Genomic DNA, 18762 nt, shown 5'->3' on the forward strand with positions numbered 1-18762 from the left:
GGCCCGAAACGTCAGCCTTTCTGCTCCTATGATGCTGCTTGGCCTGCTGTGTTCGTCCAGCCCTGCACCTTGTTGTCTCGAATTCTCCAGCATCTGCAGTTCCTACTATCTCTGATTAAATTAAGATGTAGGGTAAGAGATCACATTTGGGAAGATGTGTAAATCAAGGATTAGAGATAAGGCAAGAGAGGTATTAGATGGGAAATAGTAAACAGATCCTTAGAAAATGTGTCGAGAATACAAATTCAACGAATAATTCTAGAGGCTACAAAAATAATAAAAGGACAAAGCTAAAGGCCTTAGGCTGAATCTTACCACTTTTTTGGCTAAGTGTCATTTTCATTGAGTTACAGGGAGGGTTTGTGTCTGTGGGGCCCAGAAGTATTCTCCAGCTACAGTTTCAAACACATCTCGTTAAGTATCTATCGTGTCCCCAGGTGCCTTTTTTGTCTGATGCTAGCCCAATTCTACTGCTCACTGCAGCGTGAAGAACTTGCCAATGGCCTAATATCCCAAAATAGACTGACATCATTGGCACCAGATGCATCTTCGAAACACCGTTGCTCACCAGACAAGCACTGCTATTCTGAAGCTGAACTGCACAATTGTAAACATGCCCACTGGAGAGCGTGGCAGATAAGGAGAAATTGGCAACAGGATTTGAGGACAGGGACCTCAGGATCCTGATGGATGGGGTGATGCTTTCTTCCCCCAGGATCACTGTAGGATGCCAAGACCCTAATACCCAAAATGTTGACTTCTCCGTTCCCCCTGATGCTGCCTGGCCTGCTGTGTTCTTCCAGCCTCCTGTCTGTCTACCTTATACAATTGACCTGGTTGCTTTGATCACCCGAGACACCCAGGCAATTCACTTGGAAGATGTGGAAATGGCTTTCGCTACAATCAAGAAGCAATGAAACTCAGTGAGGCATTAATGACTTCACATCTGTTGTTTTATTTACACTTGCATGATAACTTTGAAATGATTAGCTATCTGCAGTGTGCTCAGTTCAAAAAAATTGTAGGATCCAAACTTGAAACTTGCAAATAAACCATATTTCAGTAACAGAACTCAAGTAATGTGATAATCATGTCCTGGTCCTGGGAGTTGAGAACTTTCTCCTTTCCTCCAGATGCTGCCTGGCCTGCTGTATACTTTCAGCCTGTCTACCTTGGATTCCAGCATCTGCAGTTTTTTTTGTCTCTAACCAGGTCAGTAGTATGCTTTTCAAAACTATTTTTAGTCCAAGAAAGCCTTAGGTATGAAAGTCAAATGACGAAACTTGAACATTGATGGTCCATTATAACAATAGGATTATTTTTTATTCATGCACGGGATGTGCACAAAGCTTGGGCTATTGTCCATGTCTAATTGCACTGGCAAAGGTGATGGTGAGTTGAGTTCTTGAATCATTGTAATCCTTTGACTGTAGGGACCCCCACAGCATTGTGAAGGAATCCTGGAAGGAGTTCCAGGAATTTTAACAAACAACTGTAAAGGTATGGCAATACAGCTCCATGTCAAGACGGTATGTAGCTGGAAGGGGAACCTAGAGGTAGTGTTGTTCCCATGCATCTTCTGCCCTTGTCTTTCCAGGTGGTAGACTTTGTGGATTAGGTCTAATCTGTAACTAAGGATTGTATTTTAGGTACCCTGTACCTAAAATGGTGCCATGTTGGTGACATTGTTACAATGTCACTAATCTTGTAATTGAAGAAGCTGTACCTAAGATGGCGCTGTAAGTGACGGCTTACAAACTTTACACTGTACTAATTTGAGTAAATGTGACAATAAAGCTAATTCAATTCAGTGTGCTGTTGAAGGAGCCTTAATGAGTTTCTGCAGTGTATCTTGCTGCTGCAATTAAGCAATGAAGGAATGAATGTTGAAGGCGATGGCGGAGGTGAACAAGTGGCTATAAAGTTCTCAACTCTCAGGACCAGGAAATGATCATCATATCATTTGAGTTCTGTTCACCAGAATAAGGTTGAACAAGAAGACATTATTTTCTCTCTGGGAAAACTTTACTTCTATTATTGAATTAAATTGCCTAAAGTTAATGAAAAACTAGAGTTAATAACCTTTTTTAACCTAAAAAGATCACGCAGGATTACACCAAGAACAAACTGATATAAGATCATTAATCTGAGAAGATTGTAGTCCTCGGGCTGTAGAGACACCCACAACACTAACAGAAAGTTCTGGAAGGAGTCTTAGGAAGAGTTTGATGAGGAATTGTGAAGTTATGGCAATATAGAATCCGGCCAATTGGGACACAGAAGTAGATGAGTGGGCAGAGGAGGGACGGTAGGGAGAAAATTAAAGGAAGAAAATAACTTAGCGTACCAAGAAGACTGAATAAACCAACTGAATTCTACGTTTAAATGGCATATGTTTTCAAGTGTACCAGAATCCCCCATTACAAATGACTGGTCAGCTATTTAAATCTACAGAGATAATCGACTAACAAAGCCTACTCCACTAGCTTTTGTGTTCCTGATCTTTTATTAACCTTCCATAATAAATGAAGGACCAATCATTACAATTCTGCATTTTTACTGTTTCTCTTACCAGACACCTAATAATCCAACAATTTCCATTCTTTATCCCAAAGCATCCTTTTATTCAAAACTATGATCAACATGATACATTAGCTGCAAATTTTCTTAGAAATTCTGCAAAAATTTCTGTTAATTTGTACACCAATTTTGTTAATGAGAACTTATGCTAAAAATTAACCACAAATATGTCACCACCAATTGGGATAGTAACAAGGCGGGTGCTGCCTACAGCTATTGTGTCTCATTGATAGACTATCTTATCTCTGCTACTACTCCTCTTGGTGTAGTGACTTACGAAGTAGGGGTATCTCAAATGGGAAGATCACTCTAGCTACTCAGCCCTTTTGAACACATGCCTTTCTGCATCTAAGATTTGGGGAGAGGAAATCTATATCAACCCATTACTGAATTAAATCTTGGCAATCAGTGTGTTCAGTTCATTCGTAATGGGTCCCTTTACATGAACGTACAACAAATTTATCCACCAAACTTAATTCAGAGGTTGTGCAAACAATCTGGGAAATTTATACAAAAGAGGCTGAATCTTACCAAAACTCAGCCATGTGTCATTTTTAACAAGTTTCACTGTGGGGGCTCTCTCTGTGGATCGTAGCAAATTTTCTCACATTATCCTCCCAAACACGATATAACATTTAGGTGTTAACATTGCTTACTTTCAAATCTTACTGACACAGGCCCATCCAGAAACTTAACTTTAAAGGTAGGGTGTAATGGACCATTGATAGTAGCTTATGAGTTAGTATTAGGACATTTTGCATTGTTTTGTTAACACTGTCCAAGACTGCAGAGAAGAGAGCTAATTGCATCTCTGAGCAGATATTGGGGTATGGTGGTTGAAGCAGATGCCAAACCATCAGATTTCCTGGATAGTGAAGCTTGTTATATTTGTATCCATATCCCAGTATTAATTTTTTGTCCTATTTGACTGTGCAGTGCTTTCTACACCACATCCTTTACATCGAAAAGCTTGCTTATTTACAACCTTGGAATATCTCTAGCTCTTCCTCAACCCATCTGTAAAATTATCATTTTTATTCTCATTTCCAGACAACCATGCTAATAGCCTTCTGGATGGCCTGGTATCGAGCACCCTCCAATAACTTCTTCTCACCCTAACCTTTACTGTCCATATTCAAAATCACATTTAGTCCTGCTCATGCATCACCCTAGTAGACACTGATCTACTTTGGCTCTTGATCCCCCAATATCTCCAAAGTAGAAGTTTATTCTTCATATTTCAACTTCCTATATGGCCTGCATATAGGAACTCCTCCAGCCCTATAACTCTGGGCTGTTGCAATTCTGGCCTATTTTGCAATCCCTTCACCTCACTTCTACAGGCTGTGCCTAAGCTTTGGAATTTGCTCCCTATTACTTAGTCCCTCTCATCTGGTTTCTTGTCCATTAAGACCTTAAAATCTACATCTTTGACAAAGCCTTTTGTTACCACCCCATCTACCTCCCCATCCCCTCATCCTCAATATCTCTTTCTTGTTTCATTGTCAATTTATGTGTTATTACACTTCTGTGAGGCACCTAGGGGTGTTTTCCTATAATAATAGTGTTGTGTGAAATGTAAATTGCTGTTAACGCAGAATGCCAAGAATTTCTGTTACCCATGAAAGCAAACAATCATATAAAGAAATACATGAAATTCATGTTTGATTGGATACTGCCCTCTTCTGGCAGCATTCAGAATTACTAAGAGAGAAAAAAATGATTTGAGGGTTTTTTTCAAATTCTGTCAACGTAGTAAATTCAGTCTGCCTAGAAGCCTACTATGTAATATATATTTAAACACAATATTATTTGTTCTGTAACTTTCAATTATGAGAACTGGGAGCTAAAGGCAGGCAGTTCTCACTACTTACAGCTTCAATGAGTTGCTTTCATTTTTCCATGGGTATTAACAAAACATTGCCTCTAGCTCATTTATATTTTGTTTTCATATAGACGGAGTAGGAAGATAAACAATTTGCCTAAGTAGCAACTAAAGCCTATGCAAAAATGTACATAGATATTTTATAGTGCAAACAAATTTATATCTGAATACACAGCTGAAATTCAATCTTGATAAAAGGTCTCACTGACAGTGTCTTCAAAACAGATGTCATAATCCTGAACACAGGAAGTAAAAAAATCAAAAAGAGAACATTTTGTGTGTGCTATTTTACTGTAAGTTTTGGAGCTTCTGTATCACTTTCAAATCATATTAATGCAAAAATAAGGACAAAATACAACAATCAAATAAATCTAACTTTGTGACAAATAGAAAAACATCTCCACTTCCTAAATGTAATCTGTCATCTTTATTATTGCATCATTCTCTTTGAGGTCTGCAAAACTGGTGTCTTTAAATTAACACTGACATGAGAAAATCGATTCTTGTCAAAAACAGGAACAATTAGGTGTATGAGAATTATATGTTTCCAACTCTCACTCCTCATATTATTTACTTCATCTGAATGTAAAAGATCAGAATTTTAAAAATCATACAATGATCCAATATCTGAATTCCTTCATTCAGCATTTGACAAAAAGTTCAATCTAACTAAAGTGCCAAACTGCAACACAATATTTGGTGCTAGCACAGAAAAGAATAAGCCATGTAGTAATTTTAAACATTTATGAAGGATGATTGCAATCAATATTTAAACTTCAGGGTCCTTACTTACGTGTAGCATTTTTTGTGATTTTCTGTCAGTTTAAACACTGAACTGGATGTGCACTTTGAGATTTACTTGGTACTTTTATTATGTATCGATGACAATAATGATTTACATTTATAAGGCTCTTTTAATATAATAAAACATTTTAAGGTCACATACTTCTATATACATTTACATATTACGAAATTTAAATGTAATGCACAGATAATTATTCAAAGCACAACTTAAGACGGATAGAATAAGCTATTTTTCAGGCAAATAACATTTACTGCACTATGCAGGGATTTATCCACCAGAGCATACCATACGTAATGTTGATTTGGTATCCCATAATGGTCTAGGTCACAACTCTATTTCTCTGAAAATTGGGAACCCAATGTTAATTTCAGCTCTGTTCCCAAAATTGGTTGATGTAGTGTAGCTTAGACTGCTTCCAGAATAGTTCAGTACCACATTCAATTAAAATATGTACCAGTGAGGAAGAAAGAGGGTAAGGGAGTAAAAAACATCCAAGGCTAAACAAGGAAGTCAAGGTCAATATAAAGTCAAAAACTAAGGGATTCCAGATTGCAAAGGCCAGTGGCAGGCTGGAAGATTGGGAAATTTTCAAACATAAACATAGGGATACTAAAAAATTAATAAAAAAGAGTTAAAATAAACTAGGAAAGAAAACTAGCACAAAATATTAAAAAGGACAGCAAAAGCTTCTATAGGTATATAAAGTGGAAGGTAGTCACTAAAGTGAATGTTGGTCCCTTAGAAGATGAAACCAGAGAATTAATAGTGGGGAACACTGAAATAGCTGAGATGCTAAATCAATACTTTGGCTCAGTTTTCACAGTGGAGGACAATAGTACCATTTCTATTAGAATGGGCAAGTCAGAGGCAAAAGAAGGGGTAGAACTTAGAAAAATCAACATCGATAGGGAATAGGTACTCAAACTATTAGGATTGAGGACAGATAAGTCCCCCAGATCTGATGACCTACGTCCTAGGGTATTAAAGGAAGTGGCAGCAGAGATAGTGGATCCATTGGTCACAATATTCCAAAATTCCCTGGACATGGGAAAGGTTCCAGTGGACTGGTAAAATGCAAATGTAACAATCCTATTCAAAAAGGCCGGGGGGGAGGCAATATGTGGGAAAGTACAGACCAGTTATCTTAACATCTGTTGTTGGCAAAGTGTTAGAATCAATTATCAAGGAAGCAATATCAGGAAATTTGGAAAGTTGAAACGCTATCCATCAGAGTCAGCACAGTCTTATGAAGGGCAAATCATGTATGACTAATTTGCTAGAATTCTTCAAAGATGTAACAAGCAAAGTGGATAATTGGAATCCTGTAGATGTAATATATCCGGATTTCCAGAAGTCATTTGATAAGGTGCCGCATAAAAGGCTAATTAATTAATTAACAATTAATTCACAAGATTGGGGATTAGGGATAGTTTATTAGCTTGGGATAGGCGATTGGCTGTTGGTCTAAAGACAGAGAGTCGGAATAAATGCTTTTTTTTCTAGATGGCAAGAAGTTACAAGTGGAGGGCAAAGGGTTTGGTCCTTGGCCGCAGTTATTTACCGTCTACATTAATGACTTGGATACAGGGATAGAAGGCTCTTTGGCCAAATTTGCAGACGACACAAAAATACGCAGGACAGTAAATTGCAATTAGGAAATAAGAACCTTACAAATGGATATAGATAGGTTAGGAAAGTGGACCAAAATGAAGCAGATGGAGTTTAATGTGGATAGGTATGAGGTCATGCATTTTGGTTGGAAAAATAGGAAGGCGACCTACCATCTAAGTGGGGAGAGACTTCGGGGTACTCTGGTGCAGAGGGATCTGGGTGTCCTTGTTCATGAATCACAGAAAACTAGCATGCAGGTGCAGCAGTTAATAAAGAAAGCAAATGGAATGTTGGCTTATATAGCTAAAGAAATAGAATATAAAGGTAAGGAAGTATTAGTGCAATTATACAAGGCATTACTGAGAATGCACCTGAAGTACTGTGCACAGTTTTGGTCCTCTTATTTGAGGTGTGGTGCATTGGAGGCAGTTCAAAGGAGGTTCACTAGATTGATCCCAGAGATGAGGGGTTTGTTGTATGAAGAGGAATTGAACAGCTTAGGTCTATACTGTCTGGAATTTAGAAGAATGAGGGGAGATCTAATTGAGGTATTCAAGATGATAAAGGGTATAGATAAAAGAGACATGGAGTGGGTGCTCCCTCTTATGGGGCATTCTAGAATGAGAGGTCATAGTCTAAGAATAAGGGGAAGCAAATCTAAAACAGAACTGAGGAGAAACTATTTCTTTCAAAGAGTGATGAATCTGTGGAATTCACTACCCCAAAATGCGGTGGATTCTGGGATAGTGTGTAAATTTAAACAGGAGTTAGATAGATGTTTAATTGGTAATGGGTTGAAGGTTTATGGGAAGAAGGCAGGAAAATGGGGGCGGGGAGCATATCAGCCATGATCAAATGGTCGAGCTGACACGATGGGCAAAATGACTTAATTCTGCCCCTATTTCTTATGAACTTATGAATTTATTAAAACTGCAGGCTGCAGTCTGAAGCTTTTAATTTGTTCCATCCATATTTCCTTCCTGGCTATCCTGACACACTATGGTTTTGGGTACACTGCTGCTTAAATTTCACCTTCCCAATGATAATTGCATTTCTTCTTGATAACACAGTGTGAAGCTGGAGGAACATAGTAGGTAAGGCGGCATCAGAGGAGCAGGAAAGTTGACGTTTTGAGTCTGGACCCTTCTTCAGAAGGGACCCCTTCTCTAAAGAAGAGTCCGACCCGAAACGTCTTTCCTGCTCCTCTGATGCTGTCTGGCCTGCTGTGTTCCTCCAGCTCCACACTGTGTTATCTCTGACTCCAGCGTCTGCAGTTCTTGATGTCTCACTCTTGCTTCTTGAAGTGCGATTGCCGTATGCAGCATACTGGTCACATGCCAATCACAAGCAATTTTGAATGGTACTCTTGCTCATCAATTTTGGTTTCGTGGTTTGAGAGTTGGGCACTAATCACTCTCTTATTCAAAGTTCTTTCCTTGTGCATGGTTTCTGCAACATTCCTGTTCATATCATACAATGGATGCACTTCATCAATAATCACAAAGCAGGAGCTTTTAAACATCACTGCACCAAAATACAAAAACTTACTGATAGAATTTGGTCACCTCTTCGCAGCTCCCCACTGAGATCTGCTGGTCCACCTGCCAGGATAAACGAAATGAATATTCCTTCACCATCTTCACCCCCAACAATGTTGAAGCCTAATCCACCAGATCCCCTGTGAAGCACAAATTTTCTTGGTTCCCTGTAAATATAAAAAAGTAATATGAAAGTCAGGGATTTTAAAGCTATTTTCTTCACTTTTAATGTGTTTGTTAAAAACATGATTGGTGCCAGTGATTTACACACCAAACAAACTGGCCACAAATATTGCATCATTAAAGAATTAATCATTCTGTTTCCAATTTCTGAAAGATTTTAAATTGTTAAATGATTTATGATGTCTGCATTTTGTAAATGCCAATCATTAAGTTATACAAAAACAAATAGTTGATTAACTGGAGAAGTTTCAGGAGTAAGAACAGTTGGCAAAAATAAAGAAAAATTCAAGTCAAATTAGATTTTAGTGAAATCATTCCTAATTTGAAAAATCTTTTTCAGTTTCAATGGATAAGATGGGTGAAGAGATGAAACCTTACATTTTTAACTGCTGTGTTATTCTTATAATTGTTCAGTTAAACTTGAAAATGTTCACCCTAACGTCACCTTAAATTTGAAAATAGGTCAAGTAGTTTCCCAGCAAGCACTGAACAAAACATTTTTAAATTTGCAAAGTGTACACTGCACTCAATTTTTTTCTCATAATTGTCAATGAATCGTCTCTATTCTGCCCAAATCTGTGATGACATTCCAGCCTTTCAAAATCTTCAGTTTTCCAGGTTGATGCTGGGAGAACATTTCCCCAAGTAGGAGGTAGAGAACCAGTGGTCATAGCCACAGTCCAGAGCCCTAGTATTTAGAATTAATTTGAGGTGAAATTTCTTTATTTAAAAGATGGTTGTGAATCCTTGAAATTTGCTGTCTCGGCAAGCAGTGGAAGCTCCAACCACAGTATATTAAAGGCAGGGATCAAGAGGCCTTTGGTTACTAAGGGAATCAAGTATTATGGGAACAGTACAGGAAGGTGAAATCAAGGTAAATCAGCCATGATCAAATTGAAAGAGACAGCAGGCTTGTGGAAGGGGTGGTCAACTGCTGTCCTTTTTTTTGTTCTTGTATTCTTATGTTCAAAATCTTTAGAGCCTGCATTCTTCCACGTTGTGCCATCCTTCTGGTGTTATAAGGTCAGGTTTAGCTCCCACAACGTTTCAACCACATTGCAACATCAGTTTCAGAGGTTAAATTAGCTTTAACTAGTGGTAGGTAATCAAAATATTGGTCCCATGCTCATCAACAATGCATTTAATGTTATCTCATGCTGAAATCATTCATATGGTGCTTGCGTTGCAGCCAATAGATATGGGTAATTTGCGCAATTCCCATGTTTAGTTTCAGGGATTAATTCATTCATTCCGTTTCATGTTTGTTTTCCCTTGAATGGCATGTAGCTGGAAATATAGAAAATTATAAAAACTGAAAGAACTGTGGATGCTGTGAATAAGGAACAAAAACAAAGTTGCTGGAAAAGCTCAGCTGGTCTGGCAGCATCTGCGGAGAAAAGAGCAGAGTTAACGTTTCGGGTCCGATGACCCTTCCTCAGAACTGGAGGAAAAAACACAGTTAATGTTTCGGGTCCGGTGACCCTTCCTCAGAACCAGAGGAAAAAACAGCGTTAACCTTTTGGGTCCGGTGACCCTTCCTCAGAACCAGTTCTGTTGAACTTTTCCAGTAACTTTGTTTTTGTTCATGATATAGAAAATCATGTCTGATTTCTTATAAGAAGTATACATTAGTCAGAAGTAAACCTAATACAACTATATGTATAAATATATTAATATATATTTCATCCACATAAAAAGAACTATGCTCAAAAACAGATGGAAGCAATATTTAATCACATCTGCTTGCCTTCAGTTATATTTCAACATCTTTAATTTTATTGAGCTATGAACTAGGTATTATACATTGTCTTGCTGTTTGAGGTTTGTAATATGAAATCCATGGATCAAACATGATTTAATTTGTTTGGACAAGGATAGGTGCACTGTTCCTTTGTTAAAATGCAACTTTTTGCCTATATCCATTTCTCAGCTACAAGGGCTAGGTCTTGCTTAGCTGTGATTTTACTTGCAGTGCCCACCACTAAGATTCATACTTGAATGTCCACTCTTCATTTGACTGTGGAGGACATCATAGTTGAATGTGTTCTTGTTTAACAACAATAAATCAAATCAAGTCTTCATTTGACACTTAGAACCACAGTAAAAACCACGGAATAACAATCAAGAGTGTAAACAATTGTAAGTTATCTATTCCCTCGCCGAAGGAGCTGAAAGCAACTGTAGACCCATCTGCTGCACTGACAGGGATCAAATAACCCAGCAAAAACCATCAGGATGCCAAAAGAAATTTCAATCAAATACTTTTCATTCATTTTGTACCACTTCACGTGTTCATGCATTTAATTTATTTCTTTTAATAACTCTCTGAAAACTTGCATGGGAAATTAAGTCAAACAAACAGCCTGCATATTGCTTTATATTCACAATGAGCATTAAGAATTTTAGGCTTTATAATTTTATGTTAATTTCTCCAATCATAATAACAAAACTGTATTTTATGTTACCTATGAAAGATTTTTTCAGTACTTTATTTAAAATCCTGTGTGCATATTTAAAGTTTATTCTCAAATTTATTTTGCTTCCACTCTTCTGAGATTACGGCTGGCCAAACAGTTTTGTTACCATTCTTATCTCAACATGCTCATTAGCACTAGAATTAGAGGAGTATAAATTTGACAATGAAATTTAATATTCTGAGCTTTATGTTAATGATTTGGATTAAGGAAACAAATATAATAACGATTAGTAAAAACATAAAGATAGTCAGGAATGTAATATGTAAAGAGGAGACAAAAAGGGAAGGAGAGCTAAGACAGGTAACTAAAGGCCAGATAGCTTAACATCTTCTATTAGGAAAATGTTGCAGTCCATTATTAAAGGATGTAATAGCAGAGTATTTAGAAATACATAACATGACCAAGCAGTGTCGGCATGGCTTTTTGAAGAGGAAATCATGCCTGATAGATTTACTACAATTCTTTGAAGAGATCATAAGTAGGATGTATAAAGGGGATGCAATGGATGCAATATATTTATACTTTCAGAAGATGTTTAATAAGGCATCATACATTAGGCTACTTCATAAAGAACCAAAGTGTCACAGTCATGCTGACTATGGGTAGAGGACTGGCTAACATACAGAAGACAGACATTCGGCATAAGGGGAGCATTTTCAGAATGGCAATCTGTAAATAATGGTCTGCCACAGGAATCAGTATAGTGCTGTACTTCTATGTCTTGTGGTCTCACAGAAGGAGTCTGCAATAGGATATGGCTAGATTAAGTAAGGGGGCAAAAATTTGACAAATGGAGTATAATGTAGGAAATGTGGAAAATGCCCACTTTGGCAGGAAGAATAGAAAATCAAACTATTACTTAAATTGCATGAGATTGCAGAACTCTGAGGTAAAGAGGGATCTCGGTATCCTGGTACAGAAGTCATAGAAAATTAGTATGCAACAATTAATTAGGAAGGCAAATGGAATGTTGCCAACTATGGAATATAAAAGTTGGGATTCTTTTCCACATTTATATGCGCACTGCTGAGATGATGTATGGAGTACTGTGCACAATTTTGGTTTGCCTAATAAGAAAGAATATAAAGGTTCACCTACTGATATCTAGAATAGATGTTGGGGGGAAGTGTGTGGTGGGAATTACCTTATGGAGAAAGATTAGACAAGCTGCGTTTGTGTACACTGGAGTTTCAAAGAGGTGAAACTACTGAGACATACAAGATCCTGAGAAGACTTGACAGGGAAGATGCTGAAAGGATACTTTCCCTGCGGAGGAAACTATAACTACAGGATATGACTGCTCCAGGGTATGTCATGGCATCCCTGGACAGGCTGACTAAAAAAAAAAACTAAAAATAAGGCATCTTCCTTTAAGATAACAATGGGGAAAAGTCTCTGTGAGGGTCATGAGTCTTTGGAATATTCTTCCCCAAAGTGCTGAGTAGGTTGAGTTATTGAATGTTTTTAAGTCAGAGGTGATAAATTCTTACTAACAAGAGAGTCGTAGGTTATAGGAGATAGAAAGGACTGTGGAATTAAGGCCATAATCAGATAAAATACGATCTTAGTGAACAACAAAGCAGGTTCAAGGTGCTGAATGTTGCTGATTTCTATGTTTTTATATTGAAATTATTCACATTGAATTTTAAAAAGGAACCAATTAGCTGTCAGAATGAACTGAACAATTAATGTTTTCAAGTGACCATTTTTTCTCCCTAATGTTGATTCTCCCTTGTTATCCAGAAGTTATTTATCATTATATGGATATGGTTCCACAGGCTGTGATAATTGGCCTGAAGGTCAGTGTGGACAGGCTAGTCAATTGTACAAAATGTTGGAGTTGTTGGTTGGTTCGCCAAGCTGACTGGTTTTTATGCAATTGTTTTGTCTCCCTTCTAGGTGACATCTTCAGTGCTCTCTAGCCTCCACTGAAGCATTGTTGTTCTGTCCCGCTCTGAATTTATATCGTCCAGTCTGTCGTGATGGGTAGTCCTGTTTCCGGTTTTGCACCACAGTGGTGCCGTGCAAAATGTCACAGCTTAGCACAATGTTGACCTCATCTGTCTTTCTTACACAGCCACTTTTAGTAGAAATCAGTGGATAATGATCAGAAGCAAGAATTGTGGGAACTCAAGAATATCAGAAGCGGGATCAAGAGAAGGCCATTTGGCCTATACTCTCTTCCAAAAGGATTATTTATTGCAACCGGCAGACATGTGTGTCACATGGCCAGTGACAACTGGGGTCTCATGTCTGCGACTGTATCCATTTCAAAATGAGTCAAAGCAAAATTTGAAATAAAGCTGGGATTTAGTCCATTGTGAAACAAGTAGAGTTTAAACTACTTAAAAGTTGTAAGTAGAGGGTAAGCATCAGAATCAAATGAATTGAAACTAAATCAGGGTTACAGTAGTGATTGTTTGTTTTGTAAATGTACTAAAATATTTTAAGATAATGACATTTGCCCAAGAACTTATTGATCGGGAACATTTAGTTTGGCAGAAGTTACAGAGCTTAGATTTGGACCATTTAAAAGCCATTTCTAGGTATTTGGATCTCCAGTGAGACAGAAGCAGTTCTTGAGAATATTGGCTGAACAATTTCAGATTCAGTTAAGAAATGGAGTAAATAGTAGAAGTTGAACTGGAACCTGACTTGGTCACTTTAAGCAAACAGAGCTGCAGAAACTGGAATAGGAGCTGCAGTTTAGTGTCAGAGAAGAGGAGTTAGAACGGCAAACTCAGAAAGAAGGAACAGTTAGAAATTCAAGCTCAGAGAGAAGAAAGATTAGCCAGAGGAAAGGAGCTACAGTTTCAAGGTCAGAAATATATGGCTAAGTAACAGGTTACAATAGGGACCAGGATTTCAACATACAGATGTTGGAATTTGAGTAGCAAGCACAGACAGATAATAACTAGATTGAGCTTGAAGCTGCCAAAGAAAATTTCATTATGCCCAATTTTTTTATTCACTCATAGGATGTGAGCATTGCTAACTAACAACCAAAACCATCATAATATCGAAACAGGCTTCAAAGCACTAAAATTCTCCAATTTGTTCCCAAATTCAGGAGACGTAGAATCTTTCTTTACTGCCCTGAAAATGTGACAGAACAGTTACCACTGCCCACCACCAACCCCCACCCCTGCCCCCACCCAAGCAGTGGGAATAGTGACGTTCTATGGTCAGTTGGAAGGAAATGTCCATGATTTCCACCATGTCACCCGAAGTGACTGTTGATTACAAACAGGAGGCAATGCTTATTGCCTATGAACTTATTTCAGAAGCATCTCACCAGCAATTCTCAAATGTATGTAAGAAACTCATACCAACACATGTGGAATTATATTCAAGCAATGGGCACAATCTATTAAAAAGGGAATAGAGAATTGGTGTTGTTAGAAAAGTTCAGAAATTGTCTCCCCTACAATATTAGGGGCGGCACAGTGGCTCAGTGGTTAGCACTGCTGCCTCACAGCGTCAGGGACCCAGGTTCGATTCCACCCTCTGGTGACTGTGTGGAGTTTGCACATTCTCCCCGTGTCTGCGTGGGTTTCCTCCCGGTGCTCTGGTTTCCTTCCACAGTCCAAAGATGTGCAGGCTAGGTGGACTGGCCATGCTAAATTGCCCAGTGTTCAGGGATGTGTAGATTAGGTGGGTTATGAGGGGTGGGTCTGGGTGGGATGCTCTGAGGGTCGGTGTGGACTTGTTGGGCCGAAGGGCCTGTTTCCACACTGTAGGGATTCTATAATTAAAATGCACCTCAACATGTACATCTAAAAGGAAGGCTGAGGCTATGAATTAACCCAAACAATTGCTGAATCGCAGCAGGTGTGGACCACATGGTTAGAATCAGCAGGGGAGTACATGAAAGGAGGCAGAGGAACAGGACCTGGATTGTAAAGGATCAGAGAATGAAGAGAAATGGAAAAGCACCTCGTTAACTTTTAAGAACAAAAATGTAGAAGGGTGAGTTATGGGACCAACTCCAAGCTATTTTATTTATGGCAAGTCTGGTAATAATAAAGAAAATTGATCATATGCAAGTGAAGCCAGTAGCAAAATAGACCATGTCCATAGTCAAAAAATTGTCACACTTTGTGCAAATACAAAGAGAGGCAGAGAAACCCATCAAGGTTTTGTGTGTAAAGGGAAAGTTACTTCTCATGGTTCTAAGGAGATGGCAAAGGAGATTAACGTACTGAGTATTTACATACACTGCCAGCAGGAAATAATTGAGGATTTCTATACGGAAGCAGGACTAATTCTTGAGTTTTAGTTAATGGGCTATCTGTAGAGCATTTGTATTTATAATTTCCCAACCAGTAGAAAGCTCCAGAATTCAGATCAATGCAAACTATAATCAACCGGCAAAAAGAGAAGAAATGAATGAACTGAATTAAAAATCAAAACCTAATTAGGAAAATAAAGCAGAACCTATATTCTGGAACAGTGTATGGAAGAATTTGTGAATATTTTCTTCACCCTTTTCTTCACAATATATCTCTGTAAAAATGAATATATTTGCAAAATTCATATTTCCCTATTCAGGGCAAATATATTATGACAGTATCAAAACATGTTAAAAGGATAGGTCTGTTTTAAAATCTGCAGACTGGAAATCAATTAAAAATCCTCTTTAGGATGTAGATAACCAGGGGACATGTCTGTTACAATGAATGTTTTCTATTCACATTGAACAGTGTTGTCTCAGCCTCAAATCACAAAAGGGAGACATTTAGAATACATCCCGCCTCGGACAACATAATGAGTTCTTCTAAGATACAAAAATTTCTTCTAGCCTGAACAAACAACAAAGTGGGAGCCATCCAAGTTAATACCTAAGGCTCTAGAAAAGCTGATTGCTTCACCTACAAGACACTGGAAGAGTTTAGCTCCAGAGCTGGACTAATCACAGTTGGAAAGCCTGAGACAGACACTTTTGCAAGTTGGAACTACAGGTCAGGAATCCTTTAGCAGAAAATCTTGGGACCAACTGGTTTTCAGATAAAGGACGTTTTCCGTTTGTGGATGCACTTACTTGTAAGTTTATTCGGACCCTTGGAAAGAGGAACTTCACTTTAGGTCCATTTGGGACAAGCAAAGCCTTTTTTCCCCCTCTAAAGAGGCCTAATTTAGCATGCCTACAGATCTGTTTGTGTCCGCTTTCAAAGAGGCCTTCAGTGTTTAGCCTTTTTGGTTTTTGGATGTGCCAAAATATGGTGCCTGACCTGAATATAAAAATTGAATGTACAGTTATCTAGAGTACAGAACTCCAAGAAGAAAATCACTGAAAAAACACTCAATCTCCACAAGAAAATGCCAACTATTCAACTACAGAGCCAGTGCAACTGGATCTAGCCTCAAGCATAACTTTTTCACTTCAGCAGGAAAGAATTGAAGCAACGGACTCCAATGATATACCATAGAAACTTTTTGGATCTTTCTTCTGAAAAGTATTCTTTCCATCTTATCTGTACCTATTTTAATCTTGTAATGGTTTTCCTAGTAAGGTCTCTTTTCCCTAAGGCATTTTCATTAACAGCCTGTAATAAACTATCCATAAATCTACTTAGGCAATAGTTTTGACTGCTGGTCTACTTTAAATGGAATCATATGAACTGTAAAAAATGTTGTCCTAAATGAGCTAAATTAACTCACATTTCACACGCTACACAGCAAACACCTCAACGGTTGTGACATCATGATTGATCTGATTGTAGCTTCAACCTCACCTTCCTGCCTGCAAACTATAACCCTGATTCTCTTGTAGATCAGTATTTTACAGCTTAGCTTTGAATATATTTAATGATTCAGCAACCTCCATTGTTGCTGGGGTAACCACATATAAAGATTAACAAACCTCCAAAAGAAAAAAATTCTCTTCATCTCTGATTTAAATGTTATGCCCATATTTTGAAACTGTTCCATTTAGTTCTAAATTCCACTAACAGGGGAAACATTCTCTCAACATTTGCCTTGTTGTACCACCTCAGAATCTTATGTTTAATCAGCATCATCTATTTTCCTTCGAAATTCCAAAGAGTATGACCCCAGCCTGCTGAATATTTCATTATAATATAAAACCCTCTACCCAGGAATCATCCCAGTAAACCTTATTTGTACTACCTCCAATACAAATATTCCCTTGTTTAAATAAAGAGATCAAAACTGTGATACCTCCAATACCTTGTACAACTATAGCAGACTTTCCTTCTACATTCCAATCCCTGGCAGTATAAGCCCAGCATTCGATTTGCCTTTGTAATTTCTTGTTGGGCTTGTATTTGTTTTTGTTTTTTGCAGCATTATTAATCTCCATTAAAAAATTTTTAAATATTTCCTCACAAAGTTACATTTCTCTACAATATATTGAATCTGCCAAAGTTTTGCCAGTTTACCTGATCGATCTATATATCCCTTAGCAGACGTGAATTCTCCTTACAACTTAACATTCCTATCTATCTATACATCATGAGCAAATTTAGCTACAATACAGTCTTTCCTTCAAACAAAACATCAATTTGGATTGTAAATAGTTGAGATCCAGCATTGACCTCTGTGGCATCCTCTAATTACAATTTGCCAATTTGAAAATGATCCATTTATCCAGGCAGTTTCCTGCTAGTTAGCCAATCCTCCGTCTATGCTAATATATTACCCACAAAATCCTGAGCTATAATCTTGTGCAGTAACCTTTTATGTGGTACCTTATTGAGTACGTTCTGAAAACCCAGATACACCATACCATATGCTAAGTTTACCTTTATCCATCTTTCCTATATCAAAAGAATTCTAATCAATTTGTCAAATATGTTTTTCCCTTTCATAAAATCATGTTGAATCTACTTGATTGTAACCCTGGTTTTACCTTACTTAAACCATGAGGTCAGCATCAATGCGGATATCTCCATTCACATCAACACAATCAGCATCAATTAGAAATAAGTTTTGGAAATAAAAATAAATATTGAAAATACTGAGTAACTAAAACAAAAGAAAATAAAAATGCTGGAAATACACAGCACATGAGTTAGCATCGATAAATTAAGATCGAACCTTGGTTCTTCCTAATGTGTATAATTAAGAGGCAGTGTTTTTACCCTTAAACCAACTGTAATCTATTAAATCTCCTTACGGTAAAGTGAATAGCTTTGTCATCGGTTTCACTTTGAAGGGGGAAATCCTTCCTGTGCAATCACCTTTGACATTCTATGAGAAATTTATATTCCAAAGGAAAAGACTTACAATGCGCTACAATTAGATTTCCAAAAAAGACTTTGTAAAGTTCCAGATCAAAGGCTGTTATTTAAACAATAGAAATGAAAATTACATCTTGGAAACTGATAATAAATTCAGCGAGGAGGAGGAGTAGGAAGCAGCTAACTTTTAATAGGAAATGATGTCAATGAGCAAGTGCCAGAGAGAAGAGTGACGAATGGAGTGTCCAGGAATCAATATGGGGCCTATACTTTCTAATTAATATCTTCAGATTTGGAAGCTTAAGGCAAATTGACTGCTTACACAGGTAATGTCAAATTGATGAGAGCAGTGACTGCCAAACACTAACAAGGTGAATTAGAAAACATATATAAAGAGACAACCAGATAGGTTGTAATATAGAGACAACAAGGTGCAGGGCTGGATGAACACAGCAGGCCAAGCAGCATCATAGGAGCAGAG

The 18762-nt window shown here is 37.8% G+C and overlaps 1 protein-coding gene across 1 annotated transcript in view; it reads right to left on the minus strand.

Moving 5' to 3' along the window:
• LOC109935037 (disks large homolog 2-like) overlaps positions 1 to 18762 on the minus strand; it is an 890971-nt gene that overhangs the window by 359071 nt on the left and 513138 nt on the right. The window contains exon 15 of the mRNA XM_048598394.1: positions 8430 to 8586. Coding sequence (XP_048454351.1) covers positions 8430 to 8586 — 157 coding nt within the window. The remainder of the gene's footprint in view (positions 1 to 8429; positions 8587 to 18762) is intronic.

This window comes from Rhincodon typus, chromosome 6, assembly GCF_021869965.1.
Source record: "Rhincodon typus isolate 14 chromosome 6, sRhiTyp1.1, whole genome shotgun sequence".
NCBI lineage: Eukaryota > Metazoa > Chordata > Chondrichthyes > Orectolobiformes > Rhincodontidae > Rhincodon > Rhincodon typus.